The sequence below is a fragment of the Enhydra lutris genome, unplaced genomic scaffold (genome assembly GCF_002288905.1).
Source record: "Enhydra lutris kenyoni isolate GAN:26980312 unplaced genomic scaffold, ASM228890v2 scaffoldscaffold25, whole genome shotgun sequence".
Lineage (NCBI taxonomy): Eukaryota > Metazoa > Chordata > Mammalia > Carnivora > Mustelidae > Enhydra > Enhydra lutris.
In genome coordinates this window covers 9269843-9286227 of record NW_019154109.1, presented here as the reverse complement: position 1 = coordinate 9286227, position 16385 = coordinate 9269843, and the positions used below count along the sequence as shown (strand labels likewise).

General features: G+C 52.8%; 1 protein-coding gene across 2 annotated transcripts in view; it reads right to left on the bottom strand.

Annotated features, from left to right (window-relative positions):
* LOC111151024 (Ras association domain family member 5) overlaps positions 1 to 16385 on the bottom strand; it is a 73196-nt gene that overhangs the window by 25097 nt on the left and 31714 nt on the right. The window contains exon 2 of one of the 2 annotated variants that reach the window (XM_022508730.1): positions 15303 to 15424. In XM_022508730.1, coding sequence (XP_022364438.1) covers positions 15303 to 15424 — 122 coding nt within the window. Of the gene's footprint in view, positions 1 to 3297; positions 3853 to 15302; positions 15425 to 16385 lie in introns of those variants that run through there. The other variant, XM_022508731.1, reaches the window with a different exon arrangement.

Genomic DNA, 16385 nt, shown 5'->3' with positions numbered 1-16385 from the left:
CGGATCCTTTTCAGCTCTGACATTCTACAAGAAGCAGGCGTCCTGTGTTCTCAGGGGACCCACCCTGAAGCTCTGGGTGGCTCCGGAGTCCTGGGCTCCTGGAGACGAGAGGAGAGCTCAGAGGCCAAAACCCAAGCTGCCACCGCCTGAGGGCATTGGGAAGACCGATGGGGCCAAAGTTGGCCTCACTTCCAGGGTCAGACCCCAGACAGGAATAAAGAAGCAGATGGTGGGGATGGCCAGAGGGCGTGGCCTCACTGTCGCCAGCCCTGCAAAAGTCCACATGCTGCCTTTAGTCGGACTAACCCAGAAAAATCTCTGGGTCAGGAGGCAAGCGGTGTGGAGTCTAACCCTGGCTCCATCCTAAACTTGCTGCGTGACCTGGGACAGACCCCCACCTGGGCTGCAGGCTGCCCCAGCCTGCTGGGTTGCAGCCCCAAGACACCACCAGCCATGCAGGTCCGTTGTCCCCCAAGCCCCCAGGAGCCCCGTTTGGACACAGGAACCCCACGGCAACGTGATCTAAGTGCCCTCACGCGAAGGGGAAGTACCTGCCATTGCTGCCTCAGCCCCCTGAAGCCGCCTGCTGTCCCTGTCACCTCAGACAAGCCACAGGACCCCACACATCTGTCACTTTCTGTAAGGGCCCAGGGCACAGTCCCCCTTCTCCGCTGCCATCTCCTCACCTTCTGGCACCTCCTTTCTCACCCCCCAACCTCCCACCGAAGGGGCTGGAGAGGGGAACTCCTTGGAGGCGGGGCCAGTGACAGCTCCCAGGTGGCAGCACCAGGAAAATCAGCTTGGGCCCCACCAGGCCTCAGGTCGTTCTGACAAGGCTATTTATAGCCACCGTCTTGACGGGCGTTGCTGGGATGGGGGCCCTAGTCTCTCCGCGACCAGGAAACACACAGACGCCTTTCCTTGGAGACAGGAAAGAGGAATTAATTCCCTTAGGAGCTCGGACATGACCTGTCTTCGGGGAGGAAGGAAGCATCCTTCTTAGGGATCAGAAAGGGATCGTGATAGCACAGGAGGTTTCTCCGAAACCCCCCTCCAGTAGCGGCTGCAGGGGAGAAGACGGAACTGAAAACGTGATTAAAGGCAGAACGACCCTTCAAAGGATGAAAGACAGAAACATTTGGATGAAGCTTCCCCAGCTCCCGAGTCAGGCACACACCCCTTCACCCCCCAGGCCTCACTCCCCGGATTGGTTGGCGTTGAAAAGCAAGCCTGGGCTGAGAAGCACTGCTGTCCGGCCCGGATCTCCTCAGCCAGGGGCTCGACAAAGGCCAAGCTCAGAGGGGCTATGCCCACCATCCTTTCCCTTCAGGAGCACTCAGCCTCATCACCCCGTGCAGGGTCCAACAGATAAGTTTCTTAGAAGGGATTCCTGCCCGTTGAGGGCTTCTGTGCTGGGGCAAATGAGGTAGGCAGAGACCTCACCTCAGGGCATGGATTCAAGATTTAGACAGAGTAAAGAAAGAGCTGACGTGGGCACCAAACCAAAGGAGTATTTTCAGGAGCAACGCTTTGGGAGGCGAGGAGGAGGACAGAAGGCTGTCTGGGCCGAGGAACAAGTCACCCACCATCCCCAACCCCACCCCAGCATGTTTTCTTACAAGATATTTCTATCTCTCCCAAGAAGTACCAGACACAGCTACCGTTTTCCTTTGCCAAGGAAAAGAAACCCCAGCTTTGCAGGGCCCTTTCGTGCACCCCATCCTGCCAAAAGCCCACCTTCTGGGACCGAGGGCTCGCAGCCTGGCTGGCAGTGAGCACCGCAGCTAAACTCCCTTTTCAAAACAGGAACCATTTCCTCCCCAGGCAGCAGCAAAACTCTCTAGAGCCATGGTCTGACCTTAGCTGCATATCAGAAGGACCGGGGAGCTTTTCAAAATCCTGATGCTCAGGCCGTACCCTAAGCCAAAGTAAGTCAGACTCTCTACTTGTGGAAGGTACCCACATTTTCTAAAGCTCCCCGGCTAATTCCAGGGTGCAGCTAAGGCTGATAACCACTGGTCTAAAGACCCCAGACAGCCGGAGTGCCTGTGGGGTGAGGGGTGAGGGGCTGTCCACACCATGAGGCAAGAACCCCAACAGAGAGCAGGGCACCACCCCTTGGCAGCCATGCCCTACTCCTGCCCCCCAGCCCCCCCCAGAACCAGCCCTGCTCCCCAGCCTCATCACAGGGTACCCCAGATAGCAGGGGCTGGTTCCAGGGGTCCGTTTTAGTTGATTCCTTCAAACACCAATATCAAAACTTTCCTCTGGTTCTTGGGCATCCTCTCACAACCGAAAGGTCCAGTACATTGGTGTAATGTCAGAACCCGGGAAGTGCAGGGCCTACGGGCAATGATTTAGTCAGGAAGGAGGCCCCAGAGTCAGGCCTGGGGAAGTTTCTGGTGAATCTACCCATGTAGGACCGCTAAATTGATGAGTGTGCACACACCTGTGAAACTTAGCAGCTCACTTCTGTCTGTGAGCAGTCCCTGTTAGGCAATCTCTCCCCTTGGCTTGGAACCCTCTCATCTAAATAGGACAACAAACAAACAAACAGAGCTCTTCCACAGCTCCCACCAAGGATGTGGCAGATCCGTGATCGGTAGCTGCCGGGAGGGTGTGGCCAGGGACTCAGGCATGCGGGGTGCCCAGAGTTGCTACAGGAAGCACATACGACCCCCTTCAGGTGACCCCAACAAAGTCAGTAAGTTAAAATGGTAGCAGGACAGAGACTTAGAGAAGGTTTAGTTTGCTTCTAAAAACTCCCTACACTTCTGCAAAGTCGCTACAACTGTGTTTTAAGATGGTTTCTGGCCACTCACAATACGGAAGTTTCGACGTATGAGTGTTTACCCTACTGGGTGCCATCCATTTTCCACCCAGAGCTTCAAAGCTCAGGTTTGGGTTGGCGGGTGGGGGGGGGGGGGGGTTTGACACAGAGCAGTTGGCCTGTCACCTTCCCAGGCACAGGTGATCATGTCACCAGACTGAGCCAAGCACTGTCGCCAAGTCATAGCCATTTTGAAAAGGTCCAGGGCCAGGAAATACTGAAAAGGGCATTAAAAAGAGAAGAGGGTTTGCTGGTGGTCCCAGTAGGGCTCCAGATCCAACCTTTGGTCCACTTAGCCCACAAGTTCAAGAGGGTCCCAGGGCAACTGGCCACCCATTCTGATAACACATGGCCTTGCCTGTTGGCCAGGATGGAGGTTTCCCTCCTGGACCACGGAAGTGATTCTCTCTGGCCCCTACCCCCTAAGCCCGCAGTGAAAGGCTTTTGCATTGGATCATGATGTTTACCTTGGAAGGATGTTTGCTCTGCACATTTCTGAAGAAGGTGGTCTTGGCAGTGAAGAAGCAATCCTCCAGTTCCTCCTCCAGGCTGCAGTACCCACTACTCATGCTGCTGTCCACCGTCATCTAGCCCGGGGCCCCGCGAGGCACAGGGCGCGTGTCACCGGCCGGGCTCCTGCGGCGGCCGAGGGAGTAGGGGATCCCCGCCCCAAGATCCACCGGCGTGAGCTCCCAGCCCCGCAGCGGGCTGGGGGGGGGGGGGCGCTGTCACCCGGCCAGGCGCAGCCGGCACCCGCCGCCTGGGCTCTCAGGCTGGGCCCCGAGCGGCTCGGGTGGGGGGGTAACCTGCGCCCTTCTCCGCGTGCCGCCCGGGCTGCAAGCTCCCGGGTGGGACGTGGGCGCCCGCCTCGCGCGCGGCGCTCCCCGGCTTACTCGGCATCTGCGGTTTCGTCCCCTCCGCCCGGCGCGCAGAACGCCATCTCGACACCTCCCCCGCCTGCCCGCGCCTTTCCTGCCCCTCGCCCTGCGCGCAGAGGAGTCGGAAGCCACTTCCTCTCGCAAGGTTCCCCAAAGCCCGGCTGGGCTGTCGCGGCGCCCCTCCCCCCGCCCACCCCTGGCCTGCGCCTCCCCGCCTCCCTGGGTGGCCCTGGATCCCAGGGACAGGTGGGCCTGGGGCACCAGAGGTCAGGTTAGGGATGCCGGGAAGGAACAGACCGGGACGCGCGCGAGGGAGAAAATTCCCTATGGCCTTTCTTCATGCCTCTGGAAACAGCTCCTTCTCGTCACCCATGATGGCTCATGTTCGAGGAGTAGAAAGGGCTCTAAGGTCCTCGGCGTCTCTCCTCCCTTCCTCCCATCCTCCTCCTCATCCACTCTCACATCCCCCATTCACAAAAAGCCCGGTCAATCAGAGTGGTTGGAGAAGTAACCGGAGAAGAAGAAAATCAATATCTGGTCTGCCTGGAGAAGCAGCAATATTTTAACTTGGAAATGCGAGAAGAAACTGCAGGGCCCCACAAACATATGCAAATCATATGCAAAGTTATGGCAACCTGGAGCGCAAGCCTCCCCTTCCTCCCACAGGCAGAACTTGGCCCTAGGGAAGACTCAGGATACCAAAGGAGCCTGCACACACCAAATAACCCAGGTTATCTGTACATTTTCCTGACAGTCTGGCCAGGAGGGGGTCTTTGCCAGTTCCTGTCATTCCTATCAAAGACGGCTCATTACATGTCCCCATCAGACTGGATGAAGGAACACCTTCCTCGACCAGGGTTTAGCCCTCCAAGCAATTAGGGTGATATTCCCATAACCTTTCGGCCCAGGTCTGCACAGCAATAGCAGCTAGAGGTACCCTTGCTTGCATAACTCCTGTGCCTGGTCATTTAACTTGCCCAGCGCCTTGAGGTAGAGAATATTATTCCCATTTTATGGGTGGGGAAACTGAGGCTCAGGGTCCTACAAGGAAGATATGTGTCCTGGGACTCAGACCCAGGCCTGTGCAACTCCAGGGCCCATGCTTTTAGCCTCTTGGAACTACAGTCTCTCCACAGAAATGGGACTGTTCTGGTGTGCACTCTGCCATCTTTCAGTAGAGGGGGGCCTGGAGTCCCATGACCAGTAAGGCAAGGTCAGGGGCACCGTTCTCAGAGGATGATGCCCTGTGGACACTGGTGTGTCCCAGAGAGTGGCTAAGAGGGGTTATCAGGACTCTCTCCGGGTTTGCGTGGCTCTTCCTTGCAGGTCTGGAATACTCCAGTCCGAGGGAAGCACAAGCTGGCCAGAGGGCTAGACTCAGCCCCAGATACCAAGCTGCCCGCTCCATTTTAAGCTCTTGTTATTTTTATGAGGAACTCCCTCCCTCCCCCACCTTAGCCAAATCTGTCAGTGCTCAGGAGGGTTTCAAACTGCAGCCCAATTTGGCTCCATCCTCCCACACAGTCTTTCTCCCAGAAGCCTGTGAACGCCTGGCAGGTAGGAGCACAAGACAGCTGAGAGCTGCCCGCCACCCTGGGCTTAGGAGAAGGGTCCACACCAGCAGGAAGTGCAGGTAAGCAGCTGGGGGTGGGCTACAGTGAGCTACTGGGTGTTTTGGGAGGAAGAGCTCACCACTTATAGGGTTGAAGAACCTCTGGCTTGGTCTGGAACAATCTTTCCTTCAAATGAGTATTTTAGTGCTAGTTTTTTGGGGGTGAGGGAGAGATGTCCCCAGAGACAGCAGTTCAGGCAAAAGAATCTGGTATTAGCCTCACCAGTACCTCCAAATCCAATGCTGACTGATGAACGCTGCAGGGAGGGGGCCTCTGCATGAGCCTCGGGCCCTCAGTAGCCTACCTGTTTTGTCCAGCCAGCAAAGAAACCCACTTCTCTTTATCAAAGGAACCTCCTGGCTCTGTGGGAATCCAATACTTAAGAAAAAAACGGGCCCCAGATTCTTTGGGACCACACTGTGTCCTTGGAGTCACGCAGGGACCTCTGCAAAGCAATTGCAATGCCACGCATTCAAAAGGCACAATCCTAAGAGACAGCAGGTGACAACCTCTTTGAACCCCAAGCCAAAGTGCCCCAGGAGTCAGCATGCCTCTCTTCTTGTGCGCAACACACCAGCTGCGAGACCTGGTTTGGAGAAGTTCTAAGTGACACTGTGTTCTTTTAGGGTGCTGCTACATGCCATTCCAAATATTATGCATATTTGCTGCTGTCTGAATAGGGCTTCTGGAAGTCTTTTTACCATTCACTGCTTGGCCAGCTCTAGAACCTTGAAAGCAGGTTGTTATACCCATTTTACAGATAGGAAAGTGAGGGAAGTAACAGGTTCCATCACAGTTCCTGCTTCCCAAGTCTCTTCCCTCCAAGTTAGTGCTTTTCCCCCACCCCGCTCCACCTGCCAATGACTCCAGGCCTGCAAGGGAGCCATGAGTAAGAAGTCAGCAACACAGAGACTGTGTTGGTGAGGACCCTGGGATTCGAAGAAATCTGCAAGGATCAAACACAATACAATAAGTTAGCCAGCCTCCAGGAGGAAAAATCTAGACTGAAGCTCCAGGGGCCTTAAGAGAGGAAGACTGGATTCCTTTCAGTGTCTAATTACCCCGTCAGCACCTCTTCCCTATGAAGAATCAGCACTGAGAACCTGGGAGAGGGGGAGAAGGGGCAGGGGAACGCAGGAGCCACTGGCGGGGAACACACAAAAAACAGGGACTGGCTGTTCTTGTCCCTGAGCCGGGGAAGAGGCGTCGGGACCTCCGGCTGCAGCCTAAGCCTCGTGAGCCTTAAATCCAAGGCATCGTGCTGGGGTTCCGGAAGCCCCACTGAGATGGTGAAGTGGGTGACTTTCTTGGCTCAAAGTTTCAGATGATGAAAGACACTATTTTAAGCTTTCTTCCTTTCTCAGATGTGATCCTGACATGTGCCCAGAACCCCTCATTTGATCCACCGCGTGGTTCCACGTGCTCCAGAAAAGCAGTATCACAAGACCGGGAGCCAGGAGCTGCTACTCTATCCCAGCTCCAACTCCGGCTTGATTCGGCGTCTGGAGCTGCTCAGCACCCAAGGATTCCCCCGCTGTCCGGCTGCAGGGTGTCGGGGTGGAGGTCAGATGGGGGGGGGGCTTGTGACCTACCAACATATTCAGAGGCTGAAAACCGGGGTGACGTGCCCCTCAACCCCTGAAACAGAGTTTGAAATTATTCTTAGCCGGTACGTGCAGGCCTCGTACGACTAGCATCGTGTATCCTTTCATTTAATCCCTACAACCAACTGATGAGGAAGCTACAGTTCTTCTCTCTCTCTTACAGAAAGGAGAAGGAGGTTTGGGCAGGTTAAGCAATCTGCACATAGTCGTACATGCTGGTTCATGGTGGAGCCAAATGAACCCAGCAGGTCTGACCCCAGAACCCAGTTCTGGAACACTCCATAATAGTACGTGATTGCTCCCATAGTACCATCCTGCCTGAAATCACAGGCCATCACAAACCAAGCAGGATCTGCTTTCCCAGTCTGCCTATGTCCTGTCTTCCCATCAGCTTATTGGGATTTTCCAGGGTCCAGCCACTGACTGTCTTCTGGTCTTGGCACCCCACACCCCCAGCCCAGGAGCTTAGTCTGATGTCTGCCAGTGGTGTCCATCCTACCTCACAGACTCGTGCCTCAGAACCCTCTCCCTCCAGGTAGCCCCAGGTGGAACTACATCTAGCTCCAGCCACAGCTCACCGAGTACCCGAGTACCCGGGGCTCCCCTCTGAAGCCTTGCGGGCAACAAGCCCGAAACGGAGCTCGTTATTCCCTGCTTCCCCTCCCCCTGCTCCTTCACCATGAATAGGTCCTCGCAACGAATGCCATGAATGCAGATTATTGCAAAGCTTTCTAGTAGTTTCCTTTGTTTCCATCTCAGCCTTCTCCAAACTCCCCGTCCCCTTGTTGCCAAAGTCACCCTTCTGTACGAAGATCTGATCAGGGCTATTCTATTATAAAACCTTCTATTCAAATTTCAACTAATATTTACTGAGTATTACTGCACTATATTCCTTACTCTTGCCCAGCTCTAGTTGCTTATTCTTTCGTCCTTTCATTTAAGAAATATTTACCAGGCACCTTCTACATGACAAGTACTAAACTAGGAGTTTGGATTGAGGCCTGGATAAGACATGGTTTCTGTCTCTCACCACACAGTCTAATAGAACAGCAGGAAATAAGAAGTTATATTAGAATTGCCAAGTTCTTATACATTTTCTGATCTCACCAGATCGGCACAGCCCTGCAAGGAGATATTTTGCAGATGAGTAAACTGAGGCTCAGAGTGGTTCATTTGCCCAAGGTCACAGAGCAAGTAAAGGGTAGGATCTGATTTCAAACCCAGAGCGCCTATATCCGACAGCTTTCCATGACAATCGTTGTCCTTCATCCAACAACTCTCCTGCAGTGCCTGCAGTGAGGTTCCAAACTCTAGAGCAGGTCTTCAAGGCCCTTCTGGACCCAGGCCCAGCCAGCAGTCCATTCACACCCACCTCCAGCCACAAGACAGCTTCTCTCCTTCAGCTGCGCGGAATTTGTTTCACGTTCCTGGCAGCTGCCCTGCCCTCTTGTGGTTTGTTTTGCTGTTTTCTCTGCCTGTCAAAACCCCCCAGGTCCTCCCCTCTTCCTGACACATGTTCACCAATCCCGACAGGACGGCCTCCACCTTCCCCATGCTTGTCAGAGGCAACCTTTCCCAGATGTCCTCTTGGTGGTGGGGGGGGGGGCGGTGGTGGTGTTGAACCTTAAGAATTCCACTCTCCATCCTGAGAGCTTCATTTTACAGCATTAAACCAGCTGTGCAGAGCGAAGAGCTCAGTTTCTCCCCAGACGACTTCCTGTCATAAAAGGTGAGCGGCTACACACCTCTTAGGGTGGGCTCACAGGAGATTCGCTTTCTCGCGTGTTCTAGCCCACACAGCACTTCTGTTGTTTGGCTGCTAGCCTAAGAGCTTTGACAGGGCCCTTCCACTTAAAAACACTGAATGCAGTGAAATTAGCCCAGACCAAGAGGCACGGGTCCTAAACAGCTCCTGCCAGGTCTGACTCAGCCACAGGGGAGTTTACCTTCTAACTGTCCCCTTCTCATCAGACTAGAGAATCACAAAAGATGTTTCTGATCCACAATCCCCCATCTCTCATCTGCCCCTCTCCAGGCAAGACCAGTTACCCAGGGCAGTGTGGTCTCCAGGGTAAGACACAAACAACTCTCTCACCATGACACATATAAAGCTGCCTCCTCAGAAACTCAGGACTGACCTGGCCCAGCCAGAGGCCATCTCAGGCAACCACTGTTTCGCAGGTAGAAGGAGGAGGTGGGGCTGTGATGAACAGCTGGGAAAGGTCTCCAAAACGTAAGGATTTCTAGAGAAATATGTTCTAGAGCTCTGCCCCTCCTCAGAGCCAGGATCTCAGGTTGGGAAGACTCTCCGCTCTGCCAGACTGGAAACAAGCTCTGTGGGTTGGCCTGAGCTGGTCAGATAGGCCTTGGGGCAGCTCCTGTGAGAGGCGGCTGTCTAGCAGAGATGAATCACTGACAGCCTGGGCCAACACTTCTGGCTTCTAGAGCTTGGAAGGAAGTCTGTGGAAGGTGGAGAGGCTGTCTCAAATGTAGCCAGAGTGGAACAGGACAGCTGGGGACTGGCCCTGCCTTTGGCACATGTGGAGGGGCTGACAACAAATGAAATACAATGGGATCATAAAATATATTCAATTAATCCAAAATAAGATGGGGCGGGGGAGGGGGGAGAAGGAACACAGAACAGAAAGGACGGACAAAAAAATAGAAAGATGATAGACTTAAAATCTAATTATATCAATAATCACATTAAATGCAAATGATCTAAATAACCCAACTAAAGGGCAGAGATTATCCAATTGGATTTTAAAATAAACAAGATCCAACTATTTGCTGTCTACAGGAAATGAGTTTTAAATATAAAGACAAACCTAGCCTAAAAGTAAAAGGATGGATTTATAAATATCATGCTCCTGGTAATCAAAAGAAAGCTGGAGTGGTCTGTATTGATATCAGACGAAGTAGATTTCAGAGCCACGAATATTACCAGGGATAAAGAAGGTTATTTCATCATGAGACGAAGTCAATTAATCAAGAGAACACAATCCTAAATGTTTATGTAAAAACATTTTTTTATGTAAAAAAATTTATCTTGATATATATAGATCTAGATATATAGATATAGCTATCTATAGATATTGATAAATCTATATACCTAACCTATATAGATATATATCTATATACATACTTATATATAATATAATATATATAATAATATATATATATTTTAGGCACAATTATATTTGGACATTTCAGTCCCTCTCCTTCAATAACTGATAAAACAAGTAGACAGGGTACAGATGTGCCTTAACAAAGTTGTTACCGGTCACAATCCAATGTGATACACCCTTGGGGAGCATTTCTGAGGTGCCCGCAGGTGTCCCTCGGTAGGGTGTGTTCAGGCGCCGCCCTGCAGGGACAAACCCGCCCCCCCCCCCCACCTCCCAGGCTCTCCCGACTTGCTTCTGGCTCCCCCGTGTGGTAGTTCTGGGTTCAGCACGGGGCCTTCCGGCCGAGGGTTGGGGCAGGAGTGACCAGGGTTCTGGAAAGGCAGAGCCTTGGGGAGAGAGACGGTGGCACGCCTGTGGGAGGGAGCACAGGGCCAGGAGCCAGGAAACTGGGCTCTCCACGCCAGCTGAGTCACCACCACGCAGCGGCTGCAGGGGCCCTGCTAAGGAGTGACAGCAGAAGGAGGTGTTGGAGGGCGGTGGCAGAAAGGCACCCCGTGCGACTGATCCACCCTGGAGCTTGGGAAGCTGCCTGGCTGTCCCTTTGGTATGTAGGTCTCTTGGTCTATAGAGGGGAGCAACAGGCAACTGTAAGTCTTGAAGCAAACAGGCTGCTGACCACAGAGTCATAGTGTCCTGGTTGTACGTCCAGGACAGTAACCCATCTTTCTGGTATTTTGGAGAGCTGGCAGAGCCAGACCATGAAGGATTTCTGCCCTAGTGCAAATTCGGGTTGATTTCAAGGGCTGTGGGAAGCACAGGTTTTCATCACGGGGAGGACAGGATCGACCCTCCAGTAGGGTCACTGGAGGCAGCAGAGACAGCCTTCCCACACTACCTCCAGATTCGCAGGCCTTGATCTGCACACGCCCTCGCACACATCTTCCCCCCGAGCCTCACGTCCCAGCACACCGCCCATTCCTCAGGGGAGAAGCCCAAGGCCCAGAGAACCAGGAGGCTGGCCCTGGGTCACATAGCAAGTATGCTGTCTACACAGTCTGGATCAGAACCTAGCTCTTCTGCCACTGAGAAGCTCGTTGCTTTCTTTAAGAAAATATTTATTGCTTAAAAAAAAACTTCTACCCTGGAAACAGATGAAAGCAACAGTTATTCAAGCAGCACTGATGCAAAGAGCAAAAGCTAAAAGGTATCTAACTCTACCCCCTTGGGACTCTTACCCACCCCCAAGGTGAAACCTCCTCAGTGGTTTGCCGAGTGGTGTCCAAGCCCTCACTCTACACTAAGACACACATGTACATATGTGTGCAAAATACAGATAGGCTTGTCCTGTGGCGGGGAGGGGGGAGCACTTGTTATCACTTTGCACTATTCCCCACAGTACGTATGGACTGAGCTCTCCTTCGGATGCGTGCCTTAGAATTGGCTTGGACAGCTGGAACTTTCTTCCCAGCTACCCGGGCTGTCTCCGCTGCTTACAGTGCCCCTTAGACAGCGGCTGGACCCAGGGCCCTAGTCATCGAAGAGCCAATGACCTAAGACACTATCCTCTGTTTGCGGCGTGTCCCACTGATGACATCCGGAAGGATTTTAGAGTCATGCCCGGCTAGACGTACATGGAGGGAATCTGAGGTCGTCCCTAGAAACACACTGTTCTTTTCATTTCAGAGAGTAAGTATTAATTGAACACATGTCAGGGGGAAAAAATCCTCCGTACATCAAACCAGTGATTTGAGGGTTTTCTAAATTTCCTTTAACACACGCTTTATTTAAGTTTAATGAAATGAATCTATTTAAAGAGAAATGTTGGGTAAATAGTAGCACAGGTGGAACGTGGCTATGGCCGGCTCCCAAGTGTGGAAAGTACCCGAGCCAGGTTTGGGAGCTCCCAAGGGTTGGGCCGGGCTGTGCGGCCAGGAGCCGGGAAGCTGGCTTCCAGGGGCCGCTCCCGCTCCTGAAGGGGCGGGGAAGGGAACCCACGCCTGGCAATGTCAACCCGCTCAATCCCTGGCTGTGACTTGAGTGGAAGGAAGAGTGTTTATGTTTTCTGCTCATCCTCTGTTCATCCGATGTACTGAGACAAGAGAGAGGTTGCCAGGAACACCCTGGCCTGCCGTGGGTTATGAGAATCAACAGTTGGGGCCAGCAACTTCCACTCCGGGGGTTGCTTCCCTGAAGGCAATGAAAGGCATGGACCAAACTGGCAAACTCACACGCCATTGTGAGGGTACTGGGGAGTCCCTGAGGGTTGGGTTTTTGGTTGTGTTTTTTTTGTTGTTTTTTTTTGTTTGTTTGTTTTTTCACCAGAGGAGCAACTTTAAGAACACATGAAGCGTAAGGTCTTTGGGACGCTGCAGCCATACTGGTAATTTGTTGTGCTGTTTGGCCAATGCCAACAATGTTCTCTAGGAATCAGGCTTAAAAAAAAAAGGAATCAGGCTTCAAATGAAGAAGGGATCTGGGGTGCACGTGAAGGAGATTTGCTAGGTGCTTAAGGAAAAATCGCATGTGTCAGACCTTAGAGACCTCCAAGGAAAGACTCTAAAAGCAACAGTTTTGTGGTGGAGAAGGCATAGGCAGGCAGCTGCCCTTCCTCTGCTGGCCCTGGGTGTCTCCCACATGGCCCTGTAGGCTTGCGAACGGGGCTCTGAGTCCATCTCTGCCTCCCCCACACACAATCCTGCCCCCCTCCCTCCCTCCGTGCCTCCCTCCGTGCCTCCCTCCAGCAGCACAGCAGAGAGAAGACAGCTGGAACCTTGGGATTACTGCTTTCCAAAGGGGGATGCCAAAAACGTATCTACAGGGTGATCTCAACCATGTTCTGAAAAATGTATGAACGTACGGGAGGAAAATGTAAAAAGGTTAACCAACAGCAGTCTCCTCCGGTTGGAGGAAAATCAGTGATTTTTCTTTTCCTTAAAGAGTGGAGAGGAGAAAGGACACGAAGCTGAGACCCCCCCAGCAGCCATACAGCCCCCAAACTAGCTGAGTTCAGACGGGGCCACAGCAAATGCCCCCCGGGAAGACGGCGCTGGCCATGAAGCTAGCTCAGCCCAGGTGACCGTGTCAAGGTGAAAGAAAGCTCCATCCTGGTATTTAACTGAAAACCAACTCAAGGCGGAAATCAGCACAAACAAGCTTTTTAGAGAAGGGGAGTGAGCCCGGAGCACGGCCCGGGTTTTATTGATAGAAGGCTCGGTCCTGCCCTCGCTGTGCTGAAGGCCTGGCCAAGGCAAACAGAACAGCCTGACCCAGCCGGGAGCAAACCCCACTCCAGGCCGTTGGCGGCTGGGGGCCGCTCGGCACCCACGGGGGACACTTGGATCCCCCCACGTGGTTCTGTATGGCTCCTTCTATAGTTCAGTGGGGGATCTACTCTAGACACAGCCTCGATTCAGCTTCCAGAGGGTTCTGAGGTGGCGTTCTCTTCCCAACAGAGGAGAAGGGGCCACTTCGCTTCCAAAGACTCAGACTTGGAAGGCCTGGTGTGCTGCCGGCATCCCAAGTGGGAGACGAGGTATAGAGCAAACACCAGAGCCTGCCCTGGGGACTTCCACCCCATCTCACCTGCCAGGCTAACCTGCTCCAGGAAAGGCTTTCTCAACCTCCACACTTGTGGACATTCAGGGTCAGGTGATGCTTTGTTGTGGGGGCCTGTCCTGTGTCATGGAGGGCGGTCAGCAGCTTCCCTAGCCTCCCCATCAGATTCCAGTAGCATCACCCCAATTGTGACAACAAAAAATGTCTCCAGAAACTGACATTTTTAGGAAACGTTGCTGCACGGTGTGCTGTGTAACCACCCTCCTCCATCTCGTAAGGCAAACCTTCAGCAAAATTCTGCAGCATTCACCAGGGTTCGGGAGGTCCAATTCGTCTCCTTTTCTTCCTCACCACTCATGGGGCAAGGCCTTCCCAAGAGGCCTGGCTACATTCAGGCTACACCATAAACAGTTACAATTCCAAAGTGTGTGGAAGAGGCAAAGAGTTTTTAAAATATTTATCTTAGAATCAATTCAATCTCACTCATAAAAACATACATCATATTTGCTTTCTAGCAATGCTTTCTTAGTGGGAGAAAAGAGGTGGGGGGTGGTGATTACTATGGTCAGCTAGTCTCGGGATTTGGGGTCGACTTGGGATTTCCCAGGGCCACTGGTATTCTCTTCAGGAAATAACCAGTCGTCCAGCACCTATATTGTCTCTCACAACACTCTGAGAATTTTCCTCATAAACATGGTGCTTATTTGATTATCTCGTTCCCCGATGCTGCTGCCAGCCCAGAGAGGCCAGGGGCCATGTCTGCTCCCTTCATCACTAAGTCCTTGGCATCTCTGGGCCTTGCATACAGTCAACCTTCAAAACATATTTGCTAAATGAATGAATGAATGATATCTGGGGACCCTCCTTACATCCTTGACTAGCAACCATGGACTCATACATTAGGGATCAGATCAAATGTCACCTCCTCTGGGAAGTCTTCCCTGATTTCTCCCAACACAACCAAATGCCTTGTGTACTCAGAACACTTGATTCATACTTTCCATTGCAACATGCATCATGGTATACACTACTTGGTTGTATTCTGCCTCCCCTGCCAGAATGTAAGCTCTCTGTGGATAAGAACTGCAATGATGTATCATTTACAATCCCCACTCTCCCCAGCACTCGGCACACAGCGGACACTCAATAAATCCTTGTTCAGTGCAAGAATCAAAAAATGTTCTCCCGACTCCATTCCAAATCCTAGACGTCAAAGTTTGGACGCATCTATTCCCTGGTTCTTTGACACACACAAGGAAAGAATATCTCCCTGGCCCTTCTGAGGTTGAATCTAGATTGGCTGACTGATTGGCCCACGGCATGATATGCTTGAAGAGCCTCAGCCCCAAAGTCCCTACTGCCCCAGGGCCACGAGGCTTCAAGGGACCTTCAGGAGCCTTCTCTCCTTTCTATCCTCACTACACCTGCCCCTCTGGCTTAAAATCCTAGGTCAAGGCAGACCCTGTGCTTGGAGAGACCTAATGAGGATTTCTGAATATCTACACACTTCTCGGGGTCACTGTTCCTGTTCCATCTTGCTGTTCCCTTGAAAAGGGGTGTGTCGGGCCAGAAGGGGACCCCAGCATCCAGCTTGCATGGAAAGCATGCTGACCAGAGCTCCTGGGCAAAGAACGTGGAGCCTAGGCTACCAGCAGAAGCCATTCCCCGCCCGGTCCTGGAGCTCTGCTCCCTACCTGGCTGAAGATCGGAGTGAGGGTGCTTTCTGGAGAGGGTCTGTCCCGGGATGGGCCATCCTGCTGACTGCAGTCCAGCTGGATCAGGTGACGGCACTCCGGGTGGCAGGTGAATTTACAATCTGGAAGGAAAGAACCACCGGGAGGTTAGGAGTCAGGTAGGATCCTGTCCACTTCCACCCAGAGAAACACCCTGGGAGACTGCGTTTAGCTCGAAGAAGGAAGAACGTGCAGGAAAGAAGTGGCAGCTGGGAGAAGAGCCCGCGGCCAGCAGGGATGCTGAGAGTTAACGCGTATTTTACACGTTGGCAAACTGTTTCCACCTCCACTATTTTGTGTGACCTTGCAGTCATGATTATTGCCACTTCACAGACGGGAAACTGGGGTCTAGGAACTTTAGGGACTTTCTCAAGGTCAGATTGTCTGACTTCAGGCTGGTGCTCTTTCTACCAATTTATATTAATCACTGGAGGGTCATGGATCCCCAGAGAAAGATTTCACTTTTCTGGGCCTCATTCTGCCAATCCGTAAAATACAGGTAATAGCTTCCCTGCCTGGTGCCCAAGGAAGTATCTGGTTCCAGGGGAGAACAGGTCTTAACAAATTAAAAGTGCCTCCAGGGACAGAGGCATTTTCATCCACAGGAAGGGCTGTTGCCTGTCTCCAACCCTGACCCAGCTTGAAACGTGGAGGTGGCTTCTCTAACCCAGCTGAAAGGGCCTACGGTGAACATTCCACATCAGGTGCCCCATGGGAGAGCCTGCGTCTCATAGACAATGTTCATTTCCATGGAGGCGGGACTTAATTTCCAGGGTTGAAAAGAGCCTTGGGAACTACTCTGGAGGTGGGGACACTGGGGCTCAGAGGGGTGAGTGAGTTTGCCCAGTGACACCCAGCTCAGCAGCGGAGCCTCTGCTGGGGCCAGCGAGGCTCGGCCAGGCGGCCCTTACTGCGGAGGGCGGCTGTGAAGCAACGGGTGGCCGCTAAAGACACCCACGCATGCCCACCAGCAGGTGAAACCTTCGGACTTGCTCCGGTTTCAGTGGGGCCCCCACAGAGAGCTGCTGAGCCTGCTGGGCTCAC